This window comes from Rhipicephalus microplus, chromosome 5, assembly GCF_043290135.1.
Source record: "Rhipicephalus microplus isolate Deutch F79 chromosome 5, USDA_Rmic, whole genome shotgun sequence".
In the NCBI taxonomy this organism is placed as follows: domain Eukaryota; kingdom Metazoa; phylum Arthropoda; class Arachnida; order Ixodida; family Ixodidae; genus Rhipicephalus; species Rhipicephalus microplus.
Window position 1 is genome coordinate 60,436,988 of NC_134704.1, and position 25,302 is coordinate 60,462,289.

Here is a 25,302-nt window from a genome sequence, read left to right on the forward strand (position 1 = left end):
TCTTATGTGGGCTCTCAAGTTGTCAGTGGTGATGTATGTTTGAATTGGATGTTCTCTTGAGATCATAATTGCCCCGTAGGTTGAGGTGCATCGCGGCAATCCTAAGCACACGCGTAGTGCTTGTCCTTGCAGACTTTCAAGGGTGCGGATGTTCGTCTTGCACGTACTTGCCAGTAACGGCAAGCTGTAGCGTGAAAATCCCAGAAACAGTGCCCCAGTATAGCTGCATCATTGACCTTATCGATGTGCCCCAAGATTTTCCGCAGAGGAACCGCATTATATGGACGATGGAAGTTAGCCTTCTCTTCAGGTAACTGCAGTGAGCACTCCACGAAAGTTCCCTGTCAATAATCACACCAAGGAAGCGATGGTTCTTCTGGTATGGAATATTTTGTCCATTGATGGTAACGGGGTATTGTGTCATGGCTCTGCGAGTAAACGCAACCAATGCACATTTCTCCGTTGAGACGGAAAGACCTTGCCTGCGGAGATATGAGCATGTCAGGGTGGCAGCCTGCTCGATTCTTGCACGTACTACGTCCATGATCAATGACTAAACAAACCATTGTGGTGCACCCGGTGACAACTTTCCTTCGCATCGAATAGAAATTTACGGTGGCGAAGCTTTCGCGCATGTAGCCTATGGTGACCCCGCTACTCACCGTAGCGGATGATCACTGCGGGTTCACGCTTAGCGAGCCACAGGGCCGCGACTCCGTCACTTACTCGCGTGTAGCGCTCTGCTCCGCGCACGCTCAACTAATAAGGCGTTCAGCGTGGCGCGGCAAAACAGACAGTGTTCTAATGCAAAATACGCAACACTTTATTGCCTCTCGCGGCACCCCGAACAACAGTACAACGTCCGCTCCAGGGACGCGGGTAGCAAAGGCACCCGCACGCGGACGTTCACAATAAGGGGAAAACCGCGAGCACGTCGCAGCTGGCAATGGCGAGCTTTGACACGCCGGTCGGGAAAAGGTCCCTCGCGGCTATGCTGCGCACTCTCACGATGGCCAATGGGCTTGGTCGCGAGTGTTAGGGCAAACCTCGTACGCGTAGGCCTACGGCGAGTGCGGTCAGGTGTGGTACGACCACTTCAAGCACTAGACACCGCTGTGGGCTTAGCGTACGGTACCGAAGATAGCACTCAAGAAAACACGCCTGTTGAGGTGCCTAAGGCCACCCCAGGCAGGCTACAGTCCAGCGATTCCCGAAGGGGACGCGGACGAAAAAAAAACACGTGCTTACCCGGTGCCGACCAGGGAGGAGAGTGCGCTCCCTAGGCACGCGCATACCGCGTGCCGCGCCTGCACGTGGCGCCATCTATCGCCACGCGTGGTTAGCCTACCAATGCTGCGGTTAAGTTCTGCGCCACGTGCCGTGTGACCGTGCACTTTCAGTACCACTATAAGGGTGCCATGCACGTGGCGTGGACAAAGGCGGCCGCTGAGGGGATGGCCACCACGAGGAAGGCTTCAAAACCAGCCCCGCTAAGCCAGCGCTCCGACACGAACCTCTTCCAGTCGAGTCTCTTCCTCCTCTTCGTCGAAGATTCGACGAAGAGGAGGAAGAGACTCGACTGGCTCGCGAGCGACGCTGTGGATCCTTCGCTGAGCTACACCTCTGCGTTACCCATCTTGTAAATAAACTCCCCGTCCCCGGCCGCGGCTTTCCTCTGCGCCACCGGGAAACTAGCCGGCGCGGCCGATGGAGGCGAGGTCTCTGGACGTACCGCTTTGCACACAAGTATGCCTCCATTAGTTCACATGCTTCACAACAAGGTTCATGTATTCATTGACGATGTTCCCATGATGGCTCTGGTAGACACCGGTGCAACAGTTTCTGTAATGAGCTTAGTTTTCAAGGAGAGACTTGGCCGCAAGGTTATGTTTTATTGGGATAAATCTTCTGCTTTTCGAGCAGTCAGCGGCACGGCTTTGTGTCCAGTAGGTGTGTGCACTGTGTCTGTTCGTGTTGCTGGTAAAGCGTTCAAAGCAGAATTCGCAGTGCGCGCTCATTCCACGCATGTCGTTATCCTTGGAATTGACTTCTTGCAAGAGTGCCGTGCGACTGTCGACTGCGGGGCAGGTGAGGTTCTGTTCGCCCTCGCCCAGCAGCCTCAGCGTAGCGGAGACGACAACCTCGTTGTAGTTAAAGACACTATTCTACCGGCATGGTCTACTGCCAGCGTGCCCGTTGCTGCTTCGAATGCCGACTTGAGTTTCAGTTCTCCTGATATTGTGATTGAACCGTTGCCTTTGCCTTGCATGAAGAAAAACATCTTTCTGCCGTGCTGCGTTGTGTCTCTCACCGAGGGAAAAACTAAATTATGGGTAGTTAACTGCTCATCCGAGTCTGTTGTACTACCAGAGGGAATGCGCCTTACCATGTTTGAAGGGCAGTGCAGTATCTGCATAGGAGCTCTCAGCAATGCGGCAAATTCGGACTATGCTGATGTATCCGGCACGGAATACGAATTTTATAAGATGGTTAGCAAGTCTATTCCCTCGCATAGGCGCAAAGTGTTGGTTACACTGCTGGCCAGGCACGCTAAAGTATTTGATTTTGCACGGAAGTCGCATAGACCTCAGACGCCCAGCACACGCACTCGTCACAAGATCGACACCGGATCTGCGCACCCCCTCAGACAGAAACCTTATCGAGTTTCCGCGTCAGAGTGCAAGGTAATTTCAGAGCAAGTCAGCGAGATGCTAACCTCTGGCGTAATTCAAGAATCGTCAAGTCCCTGGGCCGCGCCCGTTATCTTGGTCAAGAAAAAAAATGGGTCCTGGAGGTTCTGCGTTGACTACCGACGTCTCAACTCTTTAACTAAGAAGGACGTGTACCCGCTTCCTCGCATCGATGATGTCATCGACTGCCTGCATTCAGCGTCCTATTTTTCATCGGTGGACTTGCGATCCGGGTATTGGCAGATCCCCATGGATCTGGCTGACAAAGAAAAGACGGCCTTTGTTACACCCGACGGTCTGTTTGAGTTTAATGTTATGCCATTCGGCTTGTGTAATGCCCCCGCCACATTTGAAAGATATATGGACACCGTTTTACGGGGCCTCAAATGGGAAATTTGCCTGTGTTACCTGGACGATGTGGTGATTTCTGGCCGAACATTTGAAGAACATAATCATCGCCTTGACCTCGTTCTAACCTGTCTCGAGGAAGCTGCGCTTACACTCAACTAAAAAAAAATGTCGCTTTGGAGAACGTGAAACATTGGTTCTGGGACACCTGGTGGATAAAAATGGCGTGAGACCGGACCCGCAGAAAGTCGCCGCTGTCAGCAACTTCAAACAGCCGCAGTCCCCCAGGGAGTTGCGTAGCTTCCTGGGCCTGTGCTCTTACTTTCGTCGATTTGTTCCGAATTTCGCTGATAAAGCACAACCACTGACTGACTTGCTGCAAAAGGATGTCCTTTTCCACTTGACACCGGATTGCGAAGCAGCCTTTATGCAGCTTCGGTTCATACTGACTTCAGGACTGGTACTACGCCATTTCGATCCTTCTGCTGAAACGAAAATTCACACAGATGCCAGTGGAATCGGCCTTGGTGCAGTGCTCCTTCAGCGCCATGACAATGCTGAACACGTGGTCGCTTACCCGAGTCGTTCGTTGAGCAAGGCAGAACGAAATTACAAAGTCACAGAACAGGAGTGCCTCGCAGTCGTTTTCGCCGTGCACAAGTTTCGCCCATACATCTACGGCCGTCGCTTCTCGGTAATCACCGACCATCATTCTCTATGCTGGTTGGTAGGCCTCCGAGACCTATCTGGACGACTGGCGCGATGGGCCTTGCGCTTACAGGAGTTCGACTTCACAGTACGCTACAAGAGCGGTAACCGGCACGCAGACGCCGACTGCCTATCGCGCCTTCCTCTACCTACGACGGAGTGCGACGCTGACAACTTCGACCAGTATATCGACGCTATTGCCTCTGAGTGAATTCCCTGATCTCGCGACTTTCCGGACAGCCCAACAAGAGGACCGCTCCTTAGATTCTCTGTTCGCCTCCGCAAATGAACACGCAAACCCAAGCTCTTTTGTGGTTCATGACGGCGTCCTTTACAAGAAGAATTATTCCGGACAAGGCGCCCGTCTGCTTCTAGTTGTTCCACGCACTTTACGGGCTCACGTCTTTCGGTCCTTACATGACGACGCAACTTGCGACCACATGGTCTTCGCCAGAACGCTTCAACGAATCCAGCAAAGGTTCTATTGGCCCAAGATGCGACACGACACGGAAAAATACGTTGCTGGATGCGAACAATGCCAACGACACAAACGTCCCACGGCTACGCCGCCAGGACTTCTCCATCCTGTTCCACCTCCTAACTCTCCCTTCGAGACTGTTGGTGTCGATCTGCTCGGTCCATTTCCACGATCAAGCAGTAACAATCGATGAGTCGTCGTCTGTGTTGACCACCTAACGCGCTACGCAGAAACTGCTGCAATACCTGCTGCAACGGCCATGCACGTGTCGCAGTTTATGCTTCGCTGTATAATTCTCCGCCATGGTCCTCCACGCGTTGTCATTAGCGACCACGGACGTCAGTTCGTTGCCGACGTCGTTGAAGAGATCCTGCGTCTCTCTGCTTGCCATTTCCGCCATGCCACACCATATCACCCGCAGACCAATGGTCTCGTAGAGCGCACGAACCGGACTCTCACGAACATGCTGTCTATTTATGTCGATTGTAAGCACAAAAACTGAGACTAAGTGCTATTTTACATCACGTACGTGTACAATACCGCGAAGCATGAGACTACAGGTTACTCTCCATTTTACCTGCTGTACGCTCGCTCCCCACGATTTTGTCTCGACACTATTCTACCTTTTACACTAGACGTGGAAACCTCAACAGCCGAGACGCTCTGCAGCGCAGAAGAAGCCCGTCGCATCGCACGCCTCCAAACCTTGGCATCCCAGCAGCGTTCTAAGAAACGTTACGACGCCTGCCACCGCTCCGTATTTTATAGTAAGGGCAATCTTGTGTGGTTATGGACACCAGTCCGCAATCGTGGTTTGTGTTAGAAGTTCTTGGCTCACTATTCCGGTCCATTCGTCATTCTTGACCGCCTCAGCGACGTCACGTACGTAATCTCGAGCGTCACAAGCAATGGTCGCCGCTCTAGCAAAACACAACTGACACACGTTGCGCGCCTTAAACCGTGCCACCATCATCCACCTGAGTGACTCGCCCAGAGGGCATCGTCTGCGAACCGGGAAGTGAAACGCGCTAGCGAAGATTCGACGAAGAGGAGGGAGAGACTCAACTGGCTCGCGAGCGATGCTGTGGATCCTTCGCTGAGCTACACCTCTGCGTTACCCATCTTGTAAATAAACGCGTTCCATCCTCACAATATATTTATCCTTGTTGACAACGCTCCCGTTGTGCCATATCCCATACCTTCACAAAGACTAACTGGCCCATTGAATTATTACTCCCACTATATATAAGGGAAACAAGTGTATACTTAAGGGCTCGTTTTTCGTGTTTTACACAATATTAATGAGATCTAACAGACAATAATGCCAAGGAAAGTATAGGGGAAGTTATTAGGGCAATTGCATTGTAAATGAGAAGAAAGAAAAGTGGGTGAAAAGATAACTTGCCGTGGGCAGGATCCGAACCTGCGACCTTCGAATAACGCGTTCGATGCTCTACCACTGAGCTACCACGAAATCCATCCCCCCGGCCACTTTATTGGGTATCTATGTCAATTTAAACGTGGGAGTGTCAGTCAGCACCACTAGTAGCCATGGCGGCGAGTGTGGTACACTCTTTATGAGCCCGTTTGGCGTCACGTAGCACGTGAACTTATTACTACTTGGCAGCTGACCAATAGTCCACCATATACAACCTAGAGGCACCAAGTCTGCCAGTACGAGACCCTCGTTAATAAATAAGAGAAACAAGTGTATACTTAAGGGCTCGTTTTTCGTGTTTTACACAATATTAATGAGATCTAACAGACAATAATGCCAAGGAAGGTATAGGGAAAGTTATTAGGCCAATTGTATTGTAAATGAGAGGAAAGAAAAGTGGGTGAAAAGATAACTTGCCGTGGGCAGGATCAGAATATATATATATATATATATATATATATATATATATATATATATATATATATATATATATATATATATATATATATATATATATATATATCCCCTGATGAAGGAAGGACCCCTCCCGAAACTGTTAGGAAATAAATATATTTATCCTTGTTGACAACGCTCCAGTTGTTCCATATCCCATACCTTCACGAAGACTAACTGGCCCATTGAATTATTACTCCCACTATATATATATATAGTATGAGATAGCAGAAAAGAAGGTGGCAGAACCTTTATGTTTAAAGCTTTGTTAAAAACCGCTGCTATGATCGGTGCTACTTCGTGTTTGAATTCCTTATAAAATGCGGTCGTTAACCCATCAGGTCCTGGGGACTTTCCCAAACGGAGGGCAATGATTGCTTTTGACACTTCTGGTTCAGAAATAGGAAATTTTAGGCTGTCTTTCCTGCAATATTCAAAACCTTTGGCATTAATTTTAAAAATTCATTCTTGAATCCATCTACACTTGCTTCACTTTTATCAAGCAGTGTGGCGTAGTGCTCATTTAAAGCATCCTCTATATATCTCTGTTTACTTGTAACATTACACATGTATTCGATCTGATGTATAGCATTCCGCTGAGCGTTTCGTTTTAGGGGCGAAGCTCCTTATAACGACACCTGTTCGTTTGTCGTAGCTATTGTAGTATGTAACAAGTATAACATTTTGACCTTTAAGGTGGTGCCGGTGACAAATTTCTTCGGTGCGTTGTTGAACAATAAAAATAGTGCTCAATATACATGTCAATGGCTGCTAATGGGAAATGAGAGACAAGAGCATTCGGCTTTTAGTTAACGCGCAGGCTGCAATCACCATTAGCAGCTATTGGCATGTACATTGAGCACTATCTGACAAGAAAGGGTTGCTACGTTATACTCGCTGGGTGTAAGCTCCTTAGCTTTAGAAAGGTTCAGCGAGCGTTGAGCCGCAGTGCCATTGGATTGGATTGGATAAACTTTTATTTGGTCCTCCAAAACACAAATCACTGTGTTGCGGGCAGCTCCCACGTGGGGACATGAATACAATGAACTTGTATATACCATGAATGAACTCGAGGTGGTTAAAAATGGGAACTAGATACGAAGCCCAAGCCGTAAGGAAGTAAAAGCCGAATGCTCCGCCTCTCATTTCCCATTAGCAGCCATTGGCATGTACATTGAGCACTATCTTACTGAAAAAGTTTTGCTACGTCATACTCGCTGGGCGTAACCTCCTTGGTTTTCGAAAGGTTTAGCGAGCGTTCGGCCGCAGTGCCATGAATACAGTGAACTAGTATATACCATGAACTAGAGGTGGTTAAAGGAGGTGGGAAGTGAGCCCGAAGCGCAAGCCGTAAGAAAGTGTGCGTGTGCCACCTCTCGTTTAGTCCTTGGAATGTCCGCTGGATGGCGGTGCTTCTATATGGGGAATATATGATGAAAAGATGCGAGATGGTGATACTTGGAGTGTTGAATAGATGGACGAACGGACACATAGACAGATGCATGGATGGACACATGAACGGACGCAGGGGCGGCTGCATGGACGAACGCAGGGACGGACGCACGAACAGACGCACGGACGGGCTGATGAACGCATGGACGGTCGCACTGACGGACACATGGATGGACGGAAGCAAGAACGAATGGACGGACGAATTCTTCGCCCCACTCTCCATCATTCACCCTGTGGATATACTGCCATTTTTTTTCCACGGGGAACAGCTTCTCCTCGCCGCGACGCCGGTACCACCCAACTCCATCTGACTCGCTCACGTTGAGCCCTACCTTCAGAAATTGCAGTCGTGTTAACCATGGAAGTGGTCGCAGTCGAAGGAACTGAGATCACCCCTGAAGGCGCCACCCTCGAAGCCAGGTGGATCTTTTGCCACTGAAACAAGCAACGCAAGCATGCATCGAACGCTCCGGCATCGCCTACTGGCCAGGGAACACGTCCGATACCCCAATGCTGAACGGATCTGCCCAGCGTCTCCCTCACAAACCCAGACAACTGCGTCTGCCAGATGATCACGTCAAAGTTGTGATTCGTCAGAGGGATGGTCTCAATCTCTCCAAAGTGGGGGAAGCACAACTGTGCGATGCTGTTCTACGCGATGTGGATCTGCATGCAACGCTACTCGAAGAGGACATTTACCGCACATGCGTTGAAGCTAATCTCATCGTAGTAAACACAGCTCATCTATCCAACGCAGAAATCTACAGTCGGATCTCCAAAGTACTGGTGGAAACTGAAACCTATGACGTTCGAGCCTACGTTACTTCCCCTGAGAACAGGGCAAAGGGAGTGATGCAGATTATTCCCTCTTACGACTATCCTGACGACATCTCAGCAAGTCTTGTTAATGACCATAACCCCACGATACTACAAGCGCGCCGAATGGGAAAGACAAACACGGTACTTATTGTATTCGAAGGTGACCAAGTCCCTTTCCATGTCTACTATCGAGGAGCCGAATACAAGTGTTGCCTACATAAGAAGCGCACTGAAGTCTGCGACAAATGCGGGGCAGTTGGCCACCGTTCGGATGTCTGCCCCAAACCAAATGCCGTAATCTGCACGCTGTGTGGCGCAGCCAACCCTGCTACTACTGCTCATCCATGCACCCTTAGGTGTCTTCCGTGTGGCCAAGTCCACCACACAGGTGACAAAACCTGTCCTCGACGCTACCAGACACCTCACCTTCTCATTTATCGTCGCCAAAAAAAAAAGCTAAGCTCCAACAACAACAGTACCTCTCAACCATGATTTCCACGCAAGATGCTCATCCGGAACGCCAGGAGGTGAAGCCTAGCGACACCCACTGCTTCTGTCCCAGTCCAACCTCGAAGCGTCGTCGCTCATGCAGCCGATTAAAGCATCGGCGCAAGAGTCAGCCCCAGGAGCTCCTATTGGGATCTGCGGCGCCCACGGCTTCGGGTGGTGCCCCCTTCAGCAGCGGCAACCCGGTCTGACCCTCGCCCACGGAGAAAGATAGTTCTTGCTCCGTGCCCTCGCCACACCTACGGCAAGCTTGGGCTAGCATTGCCTCCCAACCTGATCTATACATAATGCAACGCCTACAACTACACACACGACCACACCTAATAAGAAAACCATGTCAAGTACTATCACACTGGAGCTGCGTTCACTCTGTACGTTTGTACAAGAACTTCACGTTGAAATCACTGCTCTTCGGAAACAACTTGCCCAGCAACATTCGTTTTTTTTCTTTTCTTCACTCTGCTAACCTCCACGCCAATACCGCCCCCACCCCCCTAAATGAAAGGCTCCATACAAAGTAGAACCAGCCACACCATCGTCGCAACCACCTACCGCCTCAACACCCGTTTTGCCTGTATAATCTATACCGCATCAGCAACTCCACGAGACGATCCACAATCTTAGCTACACCTTTATCACACACCCGGCATACCCTACGCAGTTGGGCAACAGCGTTGCCAGAGACACCACTCCTAACCTCACTTTCACTGCGAACATTACGCATGCAGAGTGGTCCAACCTTAATGAACATCTAGGCAGCGACTACTACATAATACAAACGATCGTCAAGGCTGGCCCGCAGCGCAGGAAATCCAAACAGCCTGTCCTGGATGACTGGGATGTTTTCCGCGAATCGCGGGCAACGACCTCTCCAGAATCTGCCCCCTCGATCTACCAATGAATAGCTTCCTTACTACCAGACGTTTAAACGTGCTACCAAGACTCCCCCAGAAGACGCCGTAGGCGGCATGGTATACACCAATCTGCTGCACTTGTGGGAGGCCATCGCTGGCCTGCGCAAGCGCTATAACGCCAACAACTTGAACTGCTCATTACGCAAACGCATTGCTATATTATGAAGATTACACTCTTCAACTCTCCCGCCAGAACTGGCATCAGCTTTGTAACGTTATGGAACGCTTACCTAACGTGCCCAAAACGTGGAATATTCTCCGTCGTACGATAGAACCAACATCGACAAAAACTGTTCAGCGCCACTCCTAAATCACCGCTATACACAATTATCCAGATACCAATGAAGACCTTATCCAGAACCTATCAAGTCGGTGCGTTGTCAGTGCTACTTCGGTTGATCTCCCATGCTACACTGGGGTGGATAATCCATCCCTCGACTCCCAGATTACAAAAGCGGAAGTAAGGTCCGCAGTTTCTCAACTGAGACCCCACTCAGTGCCTGGCCCGGATAAAATTAGAAATAAAATCTTACGAAACCTTGACGAAGAATCACTTGAAACGCTCACATCTTATTTGCAAATGGTTTGGGAGTCAGGAGAAATACCGACAACGTAGAAAACCACCACAGTAATCTCATACCTAACCCAGGAAAACCACTCACTATCGAGAACCTTCGGCCGATATCTCTCACATCTTGAGTCGGCAAGGTACTCGAGCATGTTATTCACACTCGACTACAAAGGTACATGGAAGAACATGCCCTCTACCCACATACAATGTTCGAATTTTGCCCTAAACTTTCGACAAAAGACGTGATGCTGCAACTGAAAATTCACATTATCGACGGCGAAGACGGCTCTCGGTATGGGACACGTGCTATTCTGGGGCTAGACCTTACCAAGGCATTTGACAATGTGCTACATTCATCCATCCTTGACGCCCTCGCCACGCTCAACGTAGGCGCCCGTACCTACCACTACATCCGCAACTTTTTAACGGACTGGACAGCCACACTCTCGGTCAACGATTTGCCTGCACCTTCCATCACTCTCAGTGGGAAAGGGACACCACGGAAGTCGGTCCTCTCTCCATTTATTTTCAACGTGGTCATGCGTCACCTTCCGCCACTTCTAGAAAATATCCCCCACCTCCACAACAGCAAATACGCGGACGATATCACCTTGTGGATTGGCAGATGTAGTGACGGAGAGATACAAGATGCACTTCAATTGGCGATTGATAGAATCACAACTTACGCTGAACAACGAGGATTGTCCTGCTCACCCCGAAAATCAGAGTTACTCGTCTATCGACCTAGGTCTCTCTACAACACAGGCCTTCCCACGATAAATATGCATGTGCAGCATTGCCCTATACGAACAGTCCCTACCATTCGCTATAGGGCTTCCGCATGCAGCAGAACAGCGGCAATTCGAGAACAATGCAACTACTACACCATCATGTCTATCAGACTACTAGGCTCATTTCCCGCATCGCCATTAAACAGCGCGGCATGAAAGAGGCCAATCTCATACGACTGGTGACCGCCTTCTCCATAAGCAGAATCCTTTACGTTGCTTCATTTATGAAACTTACGCTCACCGACAAGAAAAACAAAACATGCATAATGATCAGGCACTGCTACAAGTGCGCGCTGCATCTCCCCTTGTCTACACCTAATGCCAAACTCAATGGCCTAGGACTTCACAATACTATAGACGAATTCATTGAAGCCTAACGCATATCGCACTACGAACGATTAGGCCAAACTCCTACAGAACGTCATCTCATGTGCCCACTCGGCATACCTTATATGTCTCCCAGTTTGCCCAGAAACTCCCAATTCCTTCGGACATTCGCAACACTTTCGTCATTCCCCCCATACACACAATATGCACCCTGAATATGATGCGGAAAGACGAGTAGACCGCGCCAAGCAACTAGGCAAGCGCTACGTGAAAGCCACGCACGTGGCGTATGTAGACGCAGCGGAATATCCTACGCATCGGGCCATGGTTCTCGCTGTCGCCACCAGGCCGCAGTACATAATTACCGCAACTTGCACCATTCGCGCAAACAAACCCGAAGAAGGCGAAGAAGCAGCCATCGCTCTCGCCTACGCTTCAACCCAAGAATCCTGCATCATCCGCGACTCCAAGACTGCCACCCGCCACTTTACCAAAGGTTTGATCTCCCAACCGGCGCTCCGAATTCTCCCAAGTACACCTCTGTTACGTCGTCGCCGCGTTGAGATCATCTGGACTCCGGGCCACTCGGGGCTCGCGGGGAACGAACACGCTCATGACGCCACTCGAGCTCTCGTCCACCGGACACGTCATCCAACAGAACACCACCCCTCGCAACCTGACACGGCTGAGCAAGGGATGATGGTCTCCTCGTTTAGCGACGATGCGAGGGACAGAATGGTTACCTTTGGAGAAATCCTAATGTATTACCGCAAGGCCAGACTTAAATAACCACCACCAGACAAGTGCCTTAGTAAGCAGCAGTCCACTACCTGGCGTCAATTACAGACACGCACTTTCGCCTGTCCGTCACTGTAGAGCCGTATTTACCCCGCCGTTCACACGCCACAATGCAAAGCGTGCGGTGCACCTGACGCCCAGCTCGACTATATTATATGGGCCTGCCCCGCAGCTACTCACTCAGTTAAACACAGCCTGAACCCTACACTCATAATCACCACAGTCGAGCAGTGGGAGGCTTTGCTGCTCAGCACGTGCCCGGAGGACCAGCTCTGGGCTGTCCGGCTGGCCAAAGACGCCGCCAGGATTCAAGGCCTGGCTGCCGTCTGAGGAAGGGGGTTACAGAGGAGCCCGTCTCCCGGCCTCCCGCCACCTTTGACCCCAGCAAAGACACTTCAGTAAAGTTTCTTCTCTCTCTCTCTCTTTCTCCATGGGCGTGCACGCCTTCCTTCGTCTTCAAACTGCCAGATGGCACTCGTGTCTAACGTGCCTCGATGCGCTCGTTCGCCTCCGCTAGACGCTCGAGGCACTAACGCAGCGCCTCCAGAATACCAATAACCAATTTTCTTGCACAGAACATCAAATAAACGTTTTGTTCACTCTCTCCAGACGCAAGACTATCGTCTTTCGACGACACATGCAGTGTAACATGCAGATTCGGGGCCATTTTTTTTTTTAAATTTCGCAGGGTGTGGTTACAGACACCGGTGACAGCGGCGGTGGCGGACAACAACTGCACGTGACCCGAAAAGTGATCTCACAACAGCTTTCGTTGTAAAAGTACCTATATACGGTTCGAAACGGAATCCACCCGCACGACCCTCTTACACACGTGATTGAGAAGCCCTTCGGGGCTTCACGAATGAAGCTTCTATTTATCATCGTGCTGTAACAGAATATATACAAATTTATGTGATGACCTTTCTTGCAATGAGCAAGTTTATAAATTGTTGATCGATGATTCACTGATTCATTTTGTTTTATTTTGCTAAATTGAAAGCTTGTCCTTAGGCATAGCCAAACGCGGCGCAATAAATGCAGGCCAAATATCGCACTTTCACTAATAACAAAAGTCACGAACGCAATATAAGGAGACATGATAGAGGAGCTGCTCGGTAGGTGCTCGCTCACCTCTAACGCCAAAGATGAACCTTGTTCCAGAACGCCAGGCTTGATCTTACAAACAATTGATTGAGAGCTTACGTTGGTGACATTACAGGCGTCATCGAAGCCGTTGACACGGACGAAAACCGGCTCATGTCCCATAAAAAGTTCAAAGTAGTTTCCCTGAAGAAAGCAAAACAAAAAAAATGTTGTCAAGACACACAGAGTAATCAGCGAATTACCACAGGTCTGACAACGTCTACACATGAAAATACTTCATGAAACACAAACATTATGAACTGTCACATGGCGTAATAATTAGCGCAAGAACTCTAAGGCGAGATAATGAAATAATGATATATGAACCACGGTTCGCTGGTTCGTTCGCGAGCATTAGTTCTTCATCATTACCGACGCCAGCAGCTGTCGAAAGTGGCAAAGCCTGCATGTTCTGAATTATCTTAGAACGCCGTTACAGAAATGGCGACGCAAACCAGCATATCATTTCGATACAATTGCCACAAGGCAAGAAATTACACCTCATTGATGAGACTTGAAAATATATTCAGCGCGAAGTAACGCACACACAAGAAGGCAGGATGCAACACGTGAGCTAACATTCAAGAAAACGTTTTATTGGAACCAAAACACGAAGATGTACCGTATTGATGCTCACGCATTGCACCTCGGTATTATGCGCATCGATATGCATTTTTCCTATCCTTATCCTTTGTTCCTAACAAGACGCGCGACAACACTCACAAGCTCATTATGCATGTTCAAAAAATGCGATTCTTTATCCGACAGTGCTTACACAATCATTACCCAACTTTGCAGTTTCAATGGAAGCTCTATCAATGTGGTTATATTATTAGGGTTGGTCGATATCACTTTCATATTGTCTATAAAGGAATGCACTTGCAGGTGCTGCGATGCTCCGCAAGCCCATCACCATTACCTTTGTTTGAAAGGCTGTAATGCTATCGTAACCCGTCGATTAGACAGCGTCTGTCTGGCGTATACTGCTTTCAGCATGAACAGGAGTCAGATCCACCAACGCATCACTGCGCCTATTTGCAGCTCATGAAGCGAGTATACCTGTCCACTCTTGCAAGTGGTAGCGTTGTGTGATGCTTGATTGCTCAGTTTGAAAATTGAATTCGGCATGCACGGGGCATAAAAGCTACGTGCACAATAGCACGGGACGCCACCTGTTTCATGTCGAGCGATATTTTGGGTAAGTAAGGTTCAATAGCTACTCTTTCTGGGCGTCGTCAGTGTTGGAACGACGAACTTCTGTGATGTGGTGGCATTTTTAATCAAGCCCTCGGCGACAGACACTTGCACGAGTTGGGCGTAGCAGGTCCGCAGCAGAGAGGGCGGGTGCCCTAAGAGCCCGGCCCCAACCCCTCCGAAATTCGAAGTGGGGAGGGGTGTTTTATAAAGGGAAAGATTGAAAATTCGTATTTTGAAGCTTTTCAACAAGTACCTCCCCCCCCCCCCTCCCTAAAACGTTCCTGGCTATGAGCCAGGGGGATAGTCTGCCTTAGAGAGGCGGGAGGACTGTTTCCAAAGACTGTCAACCACACAGCGAGTACGCGATTTGTTGATAGCGCCGTTTAGGCAGTGTCTCATGGCACTTCTTTTAATGAGTTTGGTGTGGTTTGAACTGAATAGGGAAAACTGCTTGTTGTCAGCTGATTCATATTGCGAACAAGTCTTGTTATCAAGGAACTTGAGCACGGTTATTAAAAAGGCAAATATTTCCATCATTAGTAGGTATAGCTCCTACGTTAGTGAAAGAGGATCTAGGCCCTATAAAATAGGTTTAGCACGTTACACAGCAGCGGTTCTCAGGGAAATCGTTCGCGCTTAAAGATGATCTGGTAGGCATCCACGTATCTAAAAGTTGGCCAAATACCCGCCTCAGATGACGTACGTCGTTGGTGAACTTTAGATACGCCATAAGCCTACTCCAATGGCAGCCGCCAAAATCGTAAAGTTGGGTAGCGATTGTGTAAGCACTACATCACTGCATCTGTCGGGTGAATAATAGTATTATTTGAACGTGCATCAGATTTTGAATTGTTTCGCATATTTTGTTAAAAAAAGAGAAAGAGCGTAAAATGACATATCTACGCATAAGCATCCCCAATGCATACGTATTCGCGTTTCGGTTCCAATAAGCCGTTCATTAAAAGTTAGTGCAAGTATTGCATCCTTACTTTTCGTCCCTGTGCTGTATTGCGCGTTACAGTTACAGAGATGACAGTGCGATGTCGAGCGTTCACGAAGACCACGTGTATCTGTACCTGTATCTGTATAGAATGACAGTGACGACAAGTACAACACATACAAGAATATAAAACGACGCGGCGAACCCATTATCGTCCAGAAGACGTAGTCAATACCAGCTCATGCTTTATGCCTCACGTAAATTGTGATATATTTAATAGTATACTCATCGTGGCTAAATTAAAAGTAAACGTGCGTAGCTATAACACTAGGCTTCTTGAATATTGGGATGTGCCTCCCAGCAGAACGAACTATGACAAAGATAGGCTGTGTTGTCTCATTCTCAGAATGCTAAATATTTTTTTTTGAATTGAACATACATATAGAGTGCTTCACATTCAACCAGCTTAAACAATATTACATATAACAAAAATTATATGCTTTATTACATTTTATCCCCGTTTTTGTGAATGTTCTTTCTTTCTTTTATTCTGAAATAATCTGAAAAGTTTCACAATTTGTTGCTCTATAAGGATGTATGTAGCATCACGTATTATTTATTCACTGCATTGTTTTTTTGTACTACTTTTCTCGATGATAATAGTTTGCAAACATGTTCTATTAATGACTTGTATATATTTTATTGATGTATTAATAGAGTCTGTGGCCAAACGCTGACCGAAGCCTAAGTTACACGGGGTGAGAGCTTTGTCAATCTTTCTGAAAGCAGCTCTTTCTCTCACTACTCATCATCTGTATTGCTCATTAAATAAACGTCTATTCTATATGTGCGAGAATACCAATATCTTCAAAGATGCGTTAAATGAACCGTAATCTCACACCTGGATCTCAATTACAGGTTGACTGGGATCGATAGAGCGTTGTGACTGCGGAAATTTCTTGAACTGCGGCTTCGGTTGGTATGTTAACGTGAAATGTCCATTGCCTCCGTTTGCGGCCAGAGGAAGATGTAGCCCATCCATCTGGAAGCTTATCCGTACAGGAACAGAGCCATTGAAGGCTTTCAAACCACCCGGCGCAATAACAGATGAATCAGTAAGGGCAGTGCCAGGACACAGCATCTTGGAGCCTCCCTCCACGACGTGACATTCCTGCAGCGCATAATATTCGTTCATTTCACTGACAATCTCAGATGCTCTAAAGAAGACACGAAAATTATTGAGGTGAAACGTCTCGTTAAACCTGAAACTATATATGTGTGAAGACCATTTCCTTTCTGTTCTAAGCTAATGCAGGACTACAGTGTGTGTGAGGGGGTGTAGCAATTTTTTTTTTGCTCTACGAGAAGAGAGTAATGTAAACTGAACGTCGAAAGCGGATGAGGTAAATGCTGCTCTGCATTGGCCAGCAAAAAATTTAGCTTTAGATTCACTCATAAAACTCATCTCGCCTTTGGAGCCGACTTGGTGTCACATTCACCAATTATTTCCTCAACCGAACTCACTAGAACTGACACTCACTAAAATTTTCCTCGCTTGGACTCAATCGGACTCTAACTGATAAAACTATTGCTCACTTGGATTCACTCTGACTCAGACTCGCGGCTCTATCTGAGTCTGAGTCGAATCATGAGCCCGTTAGCTGTATCGCTCAAAGTGTCTGCTTTTTAACGTTGATATCTCACGTAATTGGTGCTCTACTGGGCGTCTTGGATCTCGTATCTTTAAATAGAAGCTATCAGTAGTTTCAATCTATTTAGAAATTTTTATAGAAAGTGATTAGACATGTTTTAGGGGCGAAGCTCCTTAAGGCTTGGGTCGGTCATCACCTGTATGTATGCATGTATGTAGTAACCACCTAACAGCATATCCACGGAGTGAATGATGATGAGTGGGGCGAAGCTTCGGAGGGTTTTATTGGGAAACCATGAATCATCCACTGGCCGCGTCCGTCCATCGTCTCCATCCGTCCGTCCGCCCGCCCGCCCGCCCGCCCGTTCGTCCGTCCGTCCGTCCGCCCGCCCGCCCGCCCGCCCGTTCGTCCGTCTGTCCGTCCGTCCGTCCGTCCGTCTGTCCGTCCGTCCGTCCGTCTGTCCGTCCGTCCGTCCGTCTGTCCGTCCGTCCGTCTGTCTGTCTGTCTGTCTGTCTGTCTGTCTGTCTGTCTGTCTGTCTGTCTGTCTGTCTGTCTGTCTGTCTGTCTGTCTGTCTGTCTGTCCGTTTGACGCACGGACGGAAGCAAGAACGAACGGACTAATGGACGCTTCGCTCCACACTCATCATCACTCACTCCGTAGATATGCGGCGATTTTTTTACAATGTCTTCGTCTGAAAGGAAATGGCGGAGGTAGGGGTTAGGAAACTTCTCCCTCTTCGTAATTCCCGCGTCTGTTTAATTAATACGGGGCTGGCTTATGAACACTATTGCATTTATGTGTTAGTAGACGTAATAAATATAAACGTGAGCCGACGTAAGGTTGATACTAATGCTCAAGTTAAGAAGATAGGGCGAGTGCTCGGCAGAACAATCTGGAGCTCACTCACACTCATGAAGTATACCTCGCGCCTATAGGCTCACTCGGACACACACTCATTCAAGTTTTCCTGAATCGGACTCATTCCCCTTCCGGCTGACTGAACATTTTTTTTCTAATCCGATTAACTCGGACTCGATCTCACCACGTATCACTCACCCGTACTCACTCAGATTCACGGCTCGATCTGAGTCTGAGGTAGGCGACTTATGTGTAAGTTTGATGACTTATTATCCTCAGTGATAATTTTGCTATCTATATTGTAGTGTCCTTTGATGTGACATCGTCATTACTTGGAAACTTGAAGGTAATAAACTCAGAAGGTCCTTTTGCGTTTGGTTAACTCGAAGGAGCTACAAAAAATCGCTGTGAGATTTTGATCTCTCCATTCCGACAATACCATTTTAGAACTTGAATACGCATGAACATGCAGCTTGCTTTTATATGCCAAGAACAAGGACACGAACTTGAACTTCCTCTCACCTTTCTTATGTACCCTTTCTGCTTTTGGTTGAGAAAGGCCCCTTGAGTGACGATGAGTGGCTGAGCAACGCTGTCGAGATGTGAGCCCGCCACTTCGACGGAGAAGTTCTGACTGCGAATTGTTGTCGGGCCAATCGTAACCATCAACATCAGCGCAACTAATCACACCCCCGAAACAACAGCTTTTCCGCTCCCGTAAAAAGAGACTTTTCTCGTGTACGTGTGCAAAAGCTTATCAGTGACGTCCGGCAAGACGATTTTAACAAGCAGTATAACTACGGTAGAGAATAAAATTTAACTACCACATATGATGGACATAAGAAGCCTTTCGTTACCCTTTGCACAAAAGGGAACTAGACCTGCCGTTATAAACAAAATCATCATTCTCTGCAAATAACCGTTTGAGGTGAACCACCGTAAAATGTCACGATAGCCACTTGCCCGAATATGGTCCTCTTGGGTGATATATCTTCGATGACAGGATTTGGTTTGTAGACGAAACTGGTGCTCAGGCTGTCATTTCGAATGCAAGGAACTTCCTTGTCGTCAATAGTGAGCATGACTTGCATCTCCTGGCCAACCGTGCTTCTGTTGGCGACGACACTCGTCGTACATTCCAGGAACGTCGAGGTTACCCTGTCACAATGTACATATCGCATTGTTTCTTTTGCGACCGCAATATCAGACAGGTACGAAAGGCCGTTTGTGCCTGCTTGCACATGCAGTTAGCGTAAACAGTGCATACCTGTGGATCGTGCATGCCCTCCCGCCTATTGTCACGCCGTGTTTTGTCCCACTGTCAAGATTCGATCCGAAAAGAGTGATGTTAGTGCCTCCAGCCGCTGGACCATACGTTGGTTTAACACCGGTGAATATCGCATACTGCAAACAGCAACACAATGAAAAAAAAAGTGTATATCTTAAAGTTATTGTGGTTGTCCGATGGAATCATTTAAGCAAACAATCGAGGATATATTTGTGAAGTATTGCCGAATAAAATGAACCCCACTTGAGCGCTTCTCTGTTTCGCAATTAGTGACTAGAATTTATCCACAATAAAAAACAGACCACTGGGCATGAAAGCGCAGCAAACTGCGAACGTTAAGTACACATAAATTAGAGCCCTCTTTTGTCATCACTGTGAAATATTATTTGGTTTATTTTTTCTCTGTGTCTGTGTGCATGTATGTGAGCGTGTGCGACACGGGGTTGCACGGGTCTCAGGTATTTCGTATTCATCGATAATGTTGCGGCCGTGGCGAGGATTCAATCCTGCTGCCTGCAGGTCAGCTGTCGAGCCCCACAACCGGTAAACCTCCGTGGCTGCATGATGATGGATGGTAGCGCAGACAACGAACACGGACAAGAGAAGGCACATAGACACAACACAGCGCTAACTTTCAACAACAGTTTATTACACGCAGATCTCCGTGGTGTATGCGATCCACCACGCCAACGTCGCACGTGCGTAGCTCTAAACACCATCAAATATAACCAACGCGCGTGTTCCAATACTTTACAATTTTATATTTTTCAATCTTTTTTTACTTTTTCTTTCTTCCTTTTATCCCATGTTACCACAAACCCTATCGCGAATACATGTAATCAAGTTCCTTATCTGTCAACACCACTGATGGGCTGCTCACACACGTGTCACCTAGCTCTGCAATTCTGCCGGCCTCCAATACCAACCGCGTCATCTCGTGCCTACTTCTATTGATTATAACCGTTTCCTTGAATTTCGGTGTGCACTTACATCTCTGGCAATGAAGGGAAAGAAAACCATCAGGAACAACACTATTTACTTTGTTATTGTGCTCGCGCAAGCGATCGTTTATGCATCTACCGGTCTGACCGATATAACACTTTCCACAAGTAAGTGGAATGAGGTATACAACACACATGATGCACTCCACAAATAGGTTTCTATGTTTCTTTTGGCATACATTTGATTTTCCCTTGTCTGGTCTTGTGCTTCTGCACAGACTCACCAACTTATTGGGTGCCGAGAAAACTACGTTAGTGCCACATTTTTCCGCAATCTTTTTTATCCTGTGAGAAACCTTATGCATGTATGGAATCACGGCAAAACTTTCCTTTCTTGAGCTCACCCTATCCATCCCTTCACATCTTTTCTCCAGCACTTTTCTGTGCAATCCTTCAGCAACGGACACGACGAGGCTCTTGGGGTACCCGGCATTGCTTAGCCTCGAGACCTGTTGTCTGAAGCTTTCATTCATGAGGCACCGGCAGGACTTCTTTAGTGCCTCACTCAAGCACATCTTCGCAATGCCTCGTTTTACCAGTTTAGTATGCGCTGAGTGAAACTGTAGTAAAGGCTTACTTGCTCTGGGCTCGTAACACCAGCATGTTTTTTCATCTGAGAATTGAAAGTTAATGTCAAGAAATCTGAGCCTTCCGTCACATGGCATTTCAAAAGTCACTTCAAGTGGGTTAAGCCCCTCACGAAAAACGCTACACACGCTATTACATTGAGTAGCAAAATCTGCAGTTCTGTCATTGATAAACACTAAAAAGTCATCGACGTACCTAAATACGTGCACAACATTGTATTCATTTAGGCGTCCTGATAGCCTCCTGTCCATTTTAGCCAAAAACAAATTACTTAAAACTGGTGCTAAGCACGAGCCAATGCATACTCCTTGTTTTTGCAGATACAGGGTACCATTGTTTTCAATAAACGTTGACGACAAGTAAAACCTAAGTAATTCTAAGAAATTGTCGACGGACGTACCTGCTTGTGAGCTAAATCTAACGGCACCGTACTCATCGATGCATTCGCCAACACTTGTTAATACTGCTGATTGTGGCAGAGAATAGTACAGATCTTTTATGTCAGCCGAAAACGCTTTTAACCCTATGTTTTTTCGTTCCCTGACGAAACTTATCACTTGTTCCGAATTTTTTGTCAGGAAGGGGTCATTTATGTCAAGCAAGTTTAATGTTCTTTGCAGATACACAGCTACAGCTTTTTGCCACGTGTCCTTCTCCGACACTATCACTCTGAACGGTACTCCTTCCTTATGCGTTTTAGCACTAAAGAACACATCCAGACTGTCATTTTTACTTTTTCTGATACCGCTAAGCACACCTTCTAGATTCATCCTCTTACAAAGTTCTATTGCTTTTCCCCTCACTTTTTCAATCGAAATACTTTTCTTTTCGCTGAACACTGCCGTAATAGCACTTTTAGCCTTTTCTTTAAATTCATCATGCGAGAAAACCGCAAACCCTCCTTCTTTATCGACTGGAAGTACACTCAGAGCATGCTGTGTCAAGTAAGTTTCCACGCGTTTGAGAGGCAAACTGCGGCATGGAGGCCTACACAATTTTAAAGCGTCCACACCTTCGTTGATGATCCTGGTGGCTTGATCCTCGGGAACCCGCTTCGACACTTGACGTACAATTGATACGAGTTCCGGCTTGTTCTTTTGAGGTTGCACGGCAAACTTTGGCCCAAGTCCCAATACTTCTAGTACAAAGTCCGGTAGGCAGATGCCTTCTGCCACATGAACGTTGGAGGTTGCACTCACGCGCACTTTGTCCACCAAATCACGTAACAGTCGTAATTGAAGCTTCCAGTGGAATTCTATCATTTGGTCTGCCAGACGTAGATGCTTTCGAAAGTGAATCTCCGCTGCATATGACTCGTAAGTTCGATGCATCTGCGCCCGTAGGTAGGCTCTGAAAAGGCGTACCTGTCGAAGCCATTCTGAGCGCTGAATTTTCATGATCCTCGTTCTGTGCCCATCTGAAGGGGTACACCCTCCGAAGAGCGCTCGAACATCCTCTGGTAGAATCTTGTTCCTTATGGAAAAACTGAGCGTTCTTGCCTTGCACACGGCGTTGACGATGAGGGCTACAACACCCGAAGGATCTCGCAGTACATGAACGAAAGAGCCCGTTGAACGAGAAATGAAGTCAATGAGGGTGGCGATTTGGGCTTGTTGGTATGGTTGCATGATGATGGATGGTAGCGCAGACAACGAACACGGACAAGAGAAGGCACATAGACACAACACAGCGCTAACTTTCAACAACAGTTTATTACACGCAGATCTCCGTGGTGTATGCGATCCACCACGCCAACGTCGCACGTGCGTAGCTCTAAACACCATCAAATATAACCAACGCGCGTGTTCCAATACTTTACAATTTTATATTTTTCAATCTTTTTTTACTTTTTCTTTCTTCCTTTTATCCCATGTTACCACAAACCCTATCGCGAATACATGTAATCAAGTTCCTTATCTGTCAACACCACTGATGGGCTGCTCACACACGTGTCACCTAGCTCTGCAATTCTGCCGGCCTCCAATACCAACCGCGTCATCTCGTGCCTACTTCTATTGATTATAACCGTTTCCTTGAATTTCGGTGTGCACTTACATCTCTGGCAATGAAGGGAAAGAAAACCATCAGGAACAACACTATTTACTTTGTTATTGTGCTCGCGCAAGCGATCGTTTATGCATCTACCGGTCTGACCGATATAACACTTTCCACAAGTAAGTGGAATGAGGTATACAACACACATGATGCACTCCACAAATAGGTTTCTATGTTTCTTTTGGCATACATTTGATTTTCCCTTGTCTGGTCTTGTGCTTCTGCACAGACTCACCAACTTATTGGGTGCCGAGAAAACTACGTTAGTGCCACATTTTTCCGCAATCTTTTTTATCCTGTGAGAAACCTTATGCATGTATGGAATCACGGCAAAACTTTCCTTTCTTGAGCTCACCCTATCCATCCCTTCACATCTTTTCTCCAGCACTTTTCTGTGCAATCCTTCAGCAACGGACACGACGAGGCTCTTGGGGTACCCGGCATTGCTTAGCCTCGAGACCTGTTGTCTGAAGCTTTCATTCATGAGGCACCGGCAGGACTTCTTTAGTGCCTCACTCAAGCACATCTTCGCAATGCCTCGTTTTACCAGTTTAGTATGCGCTGAGTGAAACTGTAGTAAAGGCTTACTTGCTCTGGGCTCGTAACACCAGCATGTTTTTTCATCTGAGAATTGAAAGTTAATGTCAAGAAATCTGAGCCTTCCGTCACATGGCATTTCAAAAGTCACTTCAAGTGGGTTAAGCCCCTCACGAAAAACGCTACACACGCTATTACATTGAGTAGCAAAATCTGCAGTTCTGTCATTGATAAACACTAAAAAGTCATCGACGTACCTAAATACGTGCACAACATTGTATTCATTTAGGCGTCCTGATAGCCTCCTGTCCATTTTAGCCAAAAACAAATTACTTAAAACTGGTGCTAAGCACGAGCCAATGCATACTCCTTGTTTTTGCAGATACAGGGTACCATTGTTTTCAATAAACGTTGACGACAAGTAAAACCTAAGTAATTCTAAGAAATTGTCGACGGACGTACCTGCTTGTGAGCTAAATCTAACGGCACCGTACTCATCGATGCATTCGCCAACACTTGTTAATACTGCTGATTGTGGCAGAGAATAGTACAGATCTTTTATGTCAGCCGAAAACGCTTTTAACCCTATGTTTTTTCGTTCCCTGACGAAACTTATCACTTGTTCCGAATTTTTTGTCAGGAAGGGGTCATTTATGTCAAGCAAGTTTAATGTTCTTTGCAGATACACAGCTACAGCTTTTTGCCACGTGTCCTTCTCCGACACTATCACTCTGAACGGTACTCCTTCCTTATGCGTTTTAGCACTAAAGAACACATCCAGACTGTCATTTTTACTTTTTCTGATACCGCTAAGCACACCTTCTAGATTCATCCTCTTACAAAGTTCTATTGCTTTTCCCCTCACTTTTTCAATCGAAATACTTTTCTTTTCGCTGAACACTGCCGTAATAGCACTTTTAGCCTTTTCTTTAAATTCATCATGCGAGAAAACCGCAAACCCTCCTTCTTTATCGACTGGAAGTACACTCAGAGCATGCTGTGTCAAGTAAGTTTCCACGCGTTTGAGAGGCAAACTGCGGCATGGAGGCCTACACAATTTTAAAGCGTCCACACCTTCGTTGATGATCCTGGTGGCTTGATCCTCGGGAACCCGCTTCGACACTTGACGTACAATTGATACGAGTTCCGGCTTGTTCTTTTGAGGTTGCACGGCAAACTTTGGCCCAAGTCCCAATACTTCTAGTACAAAGTCCGGTAGGCAGATGCCTTCTGCCACATGAACGTTGGAGGTTGCACTCACGCGCACTTTGTCCACCAAATCACGTAACAGTCGTAATTGAAGCTTCCAGTGGAATTCTATCATTTGGTCTGCCAGACGTAGATGCTTTCGAAAGTGAATCTCCGCTGCATATGACTCGTAAGTTCGATGCATCTGCGCCCGTAGGTAGGCTCTGAAAAGGCGTACCTGTCGAAGCCATTCTGAGCGCTGAATTTTCATGATCCTCGTTCTGTGCCCATCTGAAGGGGTACACCCTCCGAAGAGCGCTCGAACATCCTCTGGTAGAATCTTGTTCCTTATGGAAAAACTGAGCGTTCTTGCCTTGCACACGGCGTTGACGATGAGGGCTACAACACCCGAAGGATCTCGCAGTACATGAACGAAAGAGCCCGTTGAACGAGAAATGAAGTCAATGAGGGTGGCGATTTGGGCTTGTTGGTATGGTTGCATGATGATGGATGGTAGCGCAGACAACGAATACATAACATAAATGACCCCTTCCTGACAA

General features: G+C 47.3%; 1 protein-coding gene across 4 annotated transcripts in view; it reads right to left on the minus strand.

Annotated features, from left to right (window-relative positions):
* Positions 1 to 25,302, minus strand: part of LOC119173844 (hepatocyte growth factor receptor) — a 98,739-nt gene that overhangs the window by 41,652 nt on the left and 31,785 nt on the right. For 3 of the 4 annotated variants that reach the window (XM_075895559.1, XM_075895558.1, XM_075895560.1), the window contains 5 exons: positions 19,353 to 19,489; positions 19,049 to 19,243; positions 18,608 to 18,719; positions 16,476 to 16,745; positions 13,426 to 13,581 (listed from right to left, as the gene is read on the minus strand). In XM_075895559.1, coding sequence (XP_075751674.1) covers positions 13,426 to 13,581; positions 16,476 to 16,745; positions 18,608 to 18,719; positions 19,049 to 19,243; positions 19,353 to 19,489 — 870 coding nt within the window. The remainder of the gene's footprint in view (positions 1 to 13,425; positions 13,582 to 16,475; positions 16,746 to 18,607; positions 18,720 to 19,048; positions 19,244 to 19,352; positions 19,490 to 25,302) is intronic. The other variant, XM_075895561.1, reaches the window with a different exon arrangement.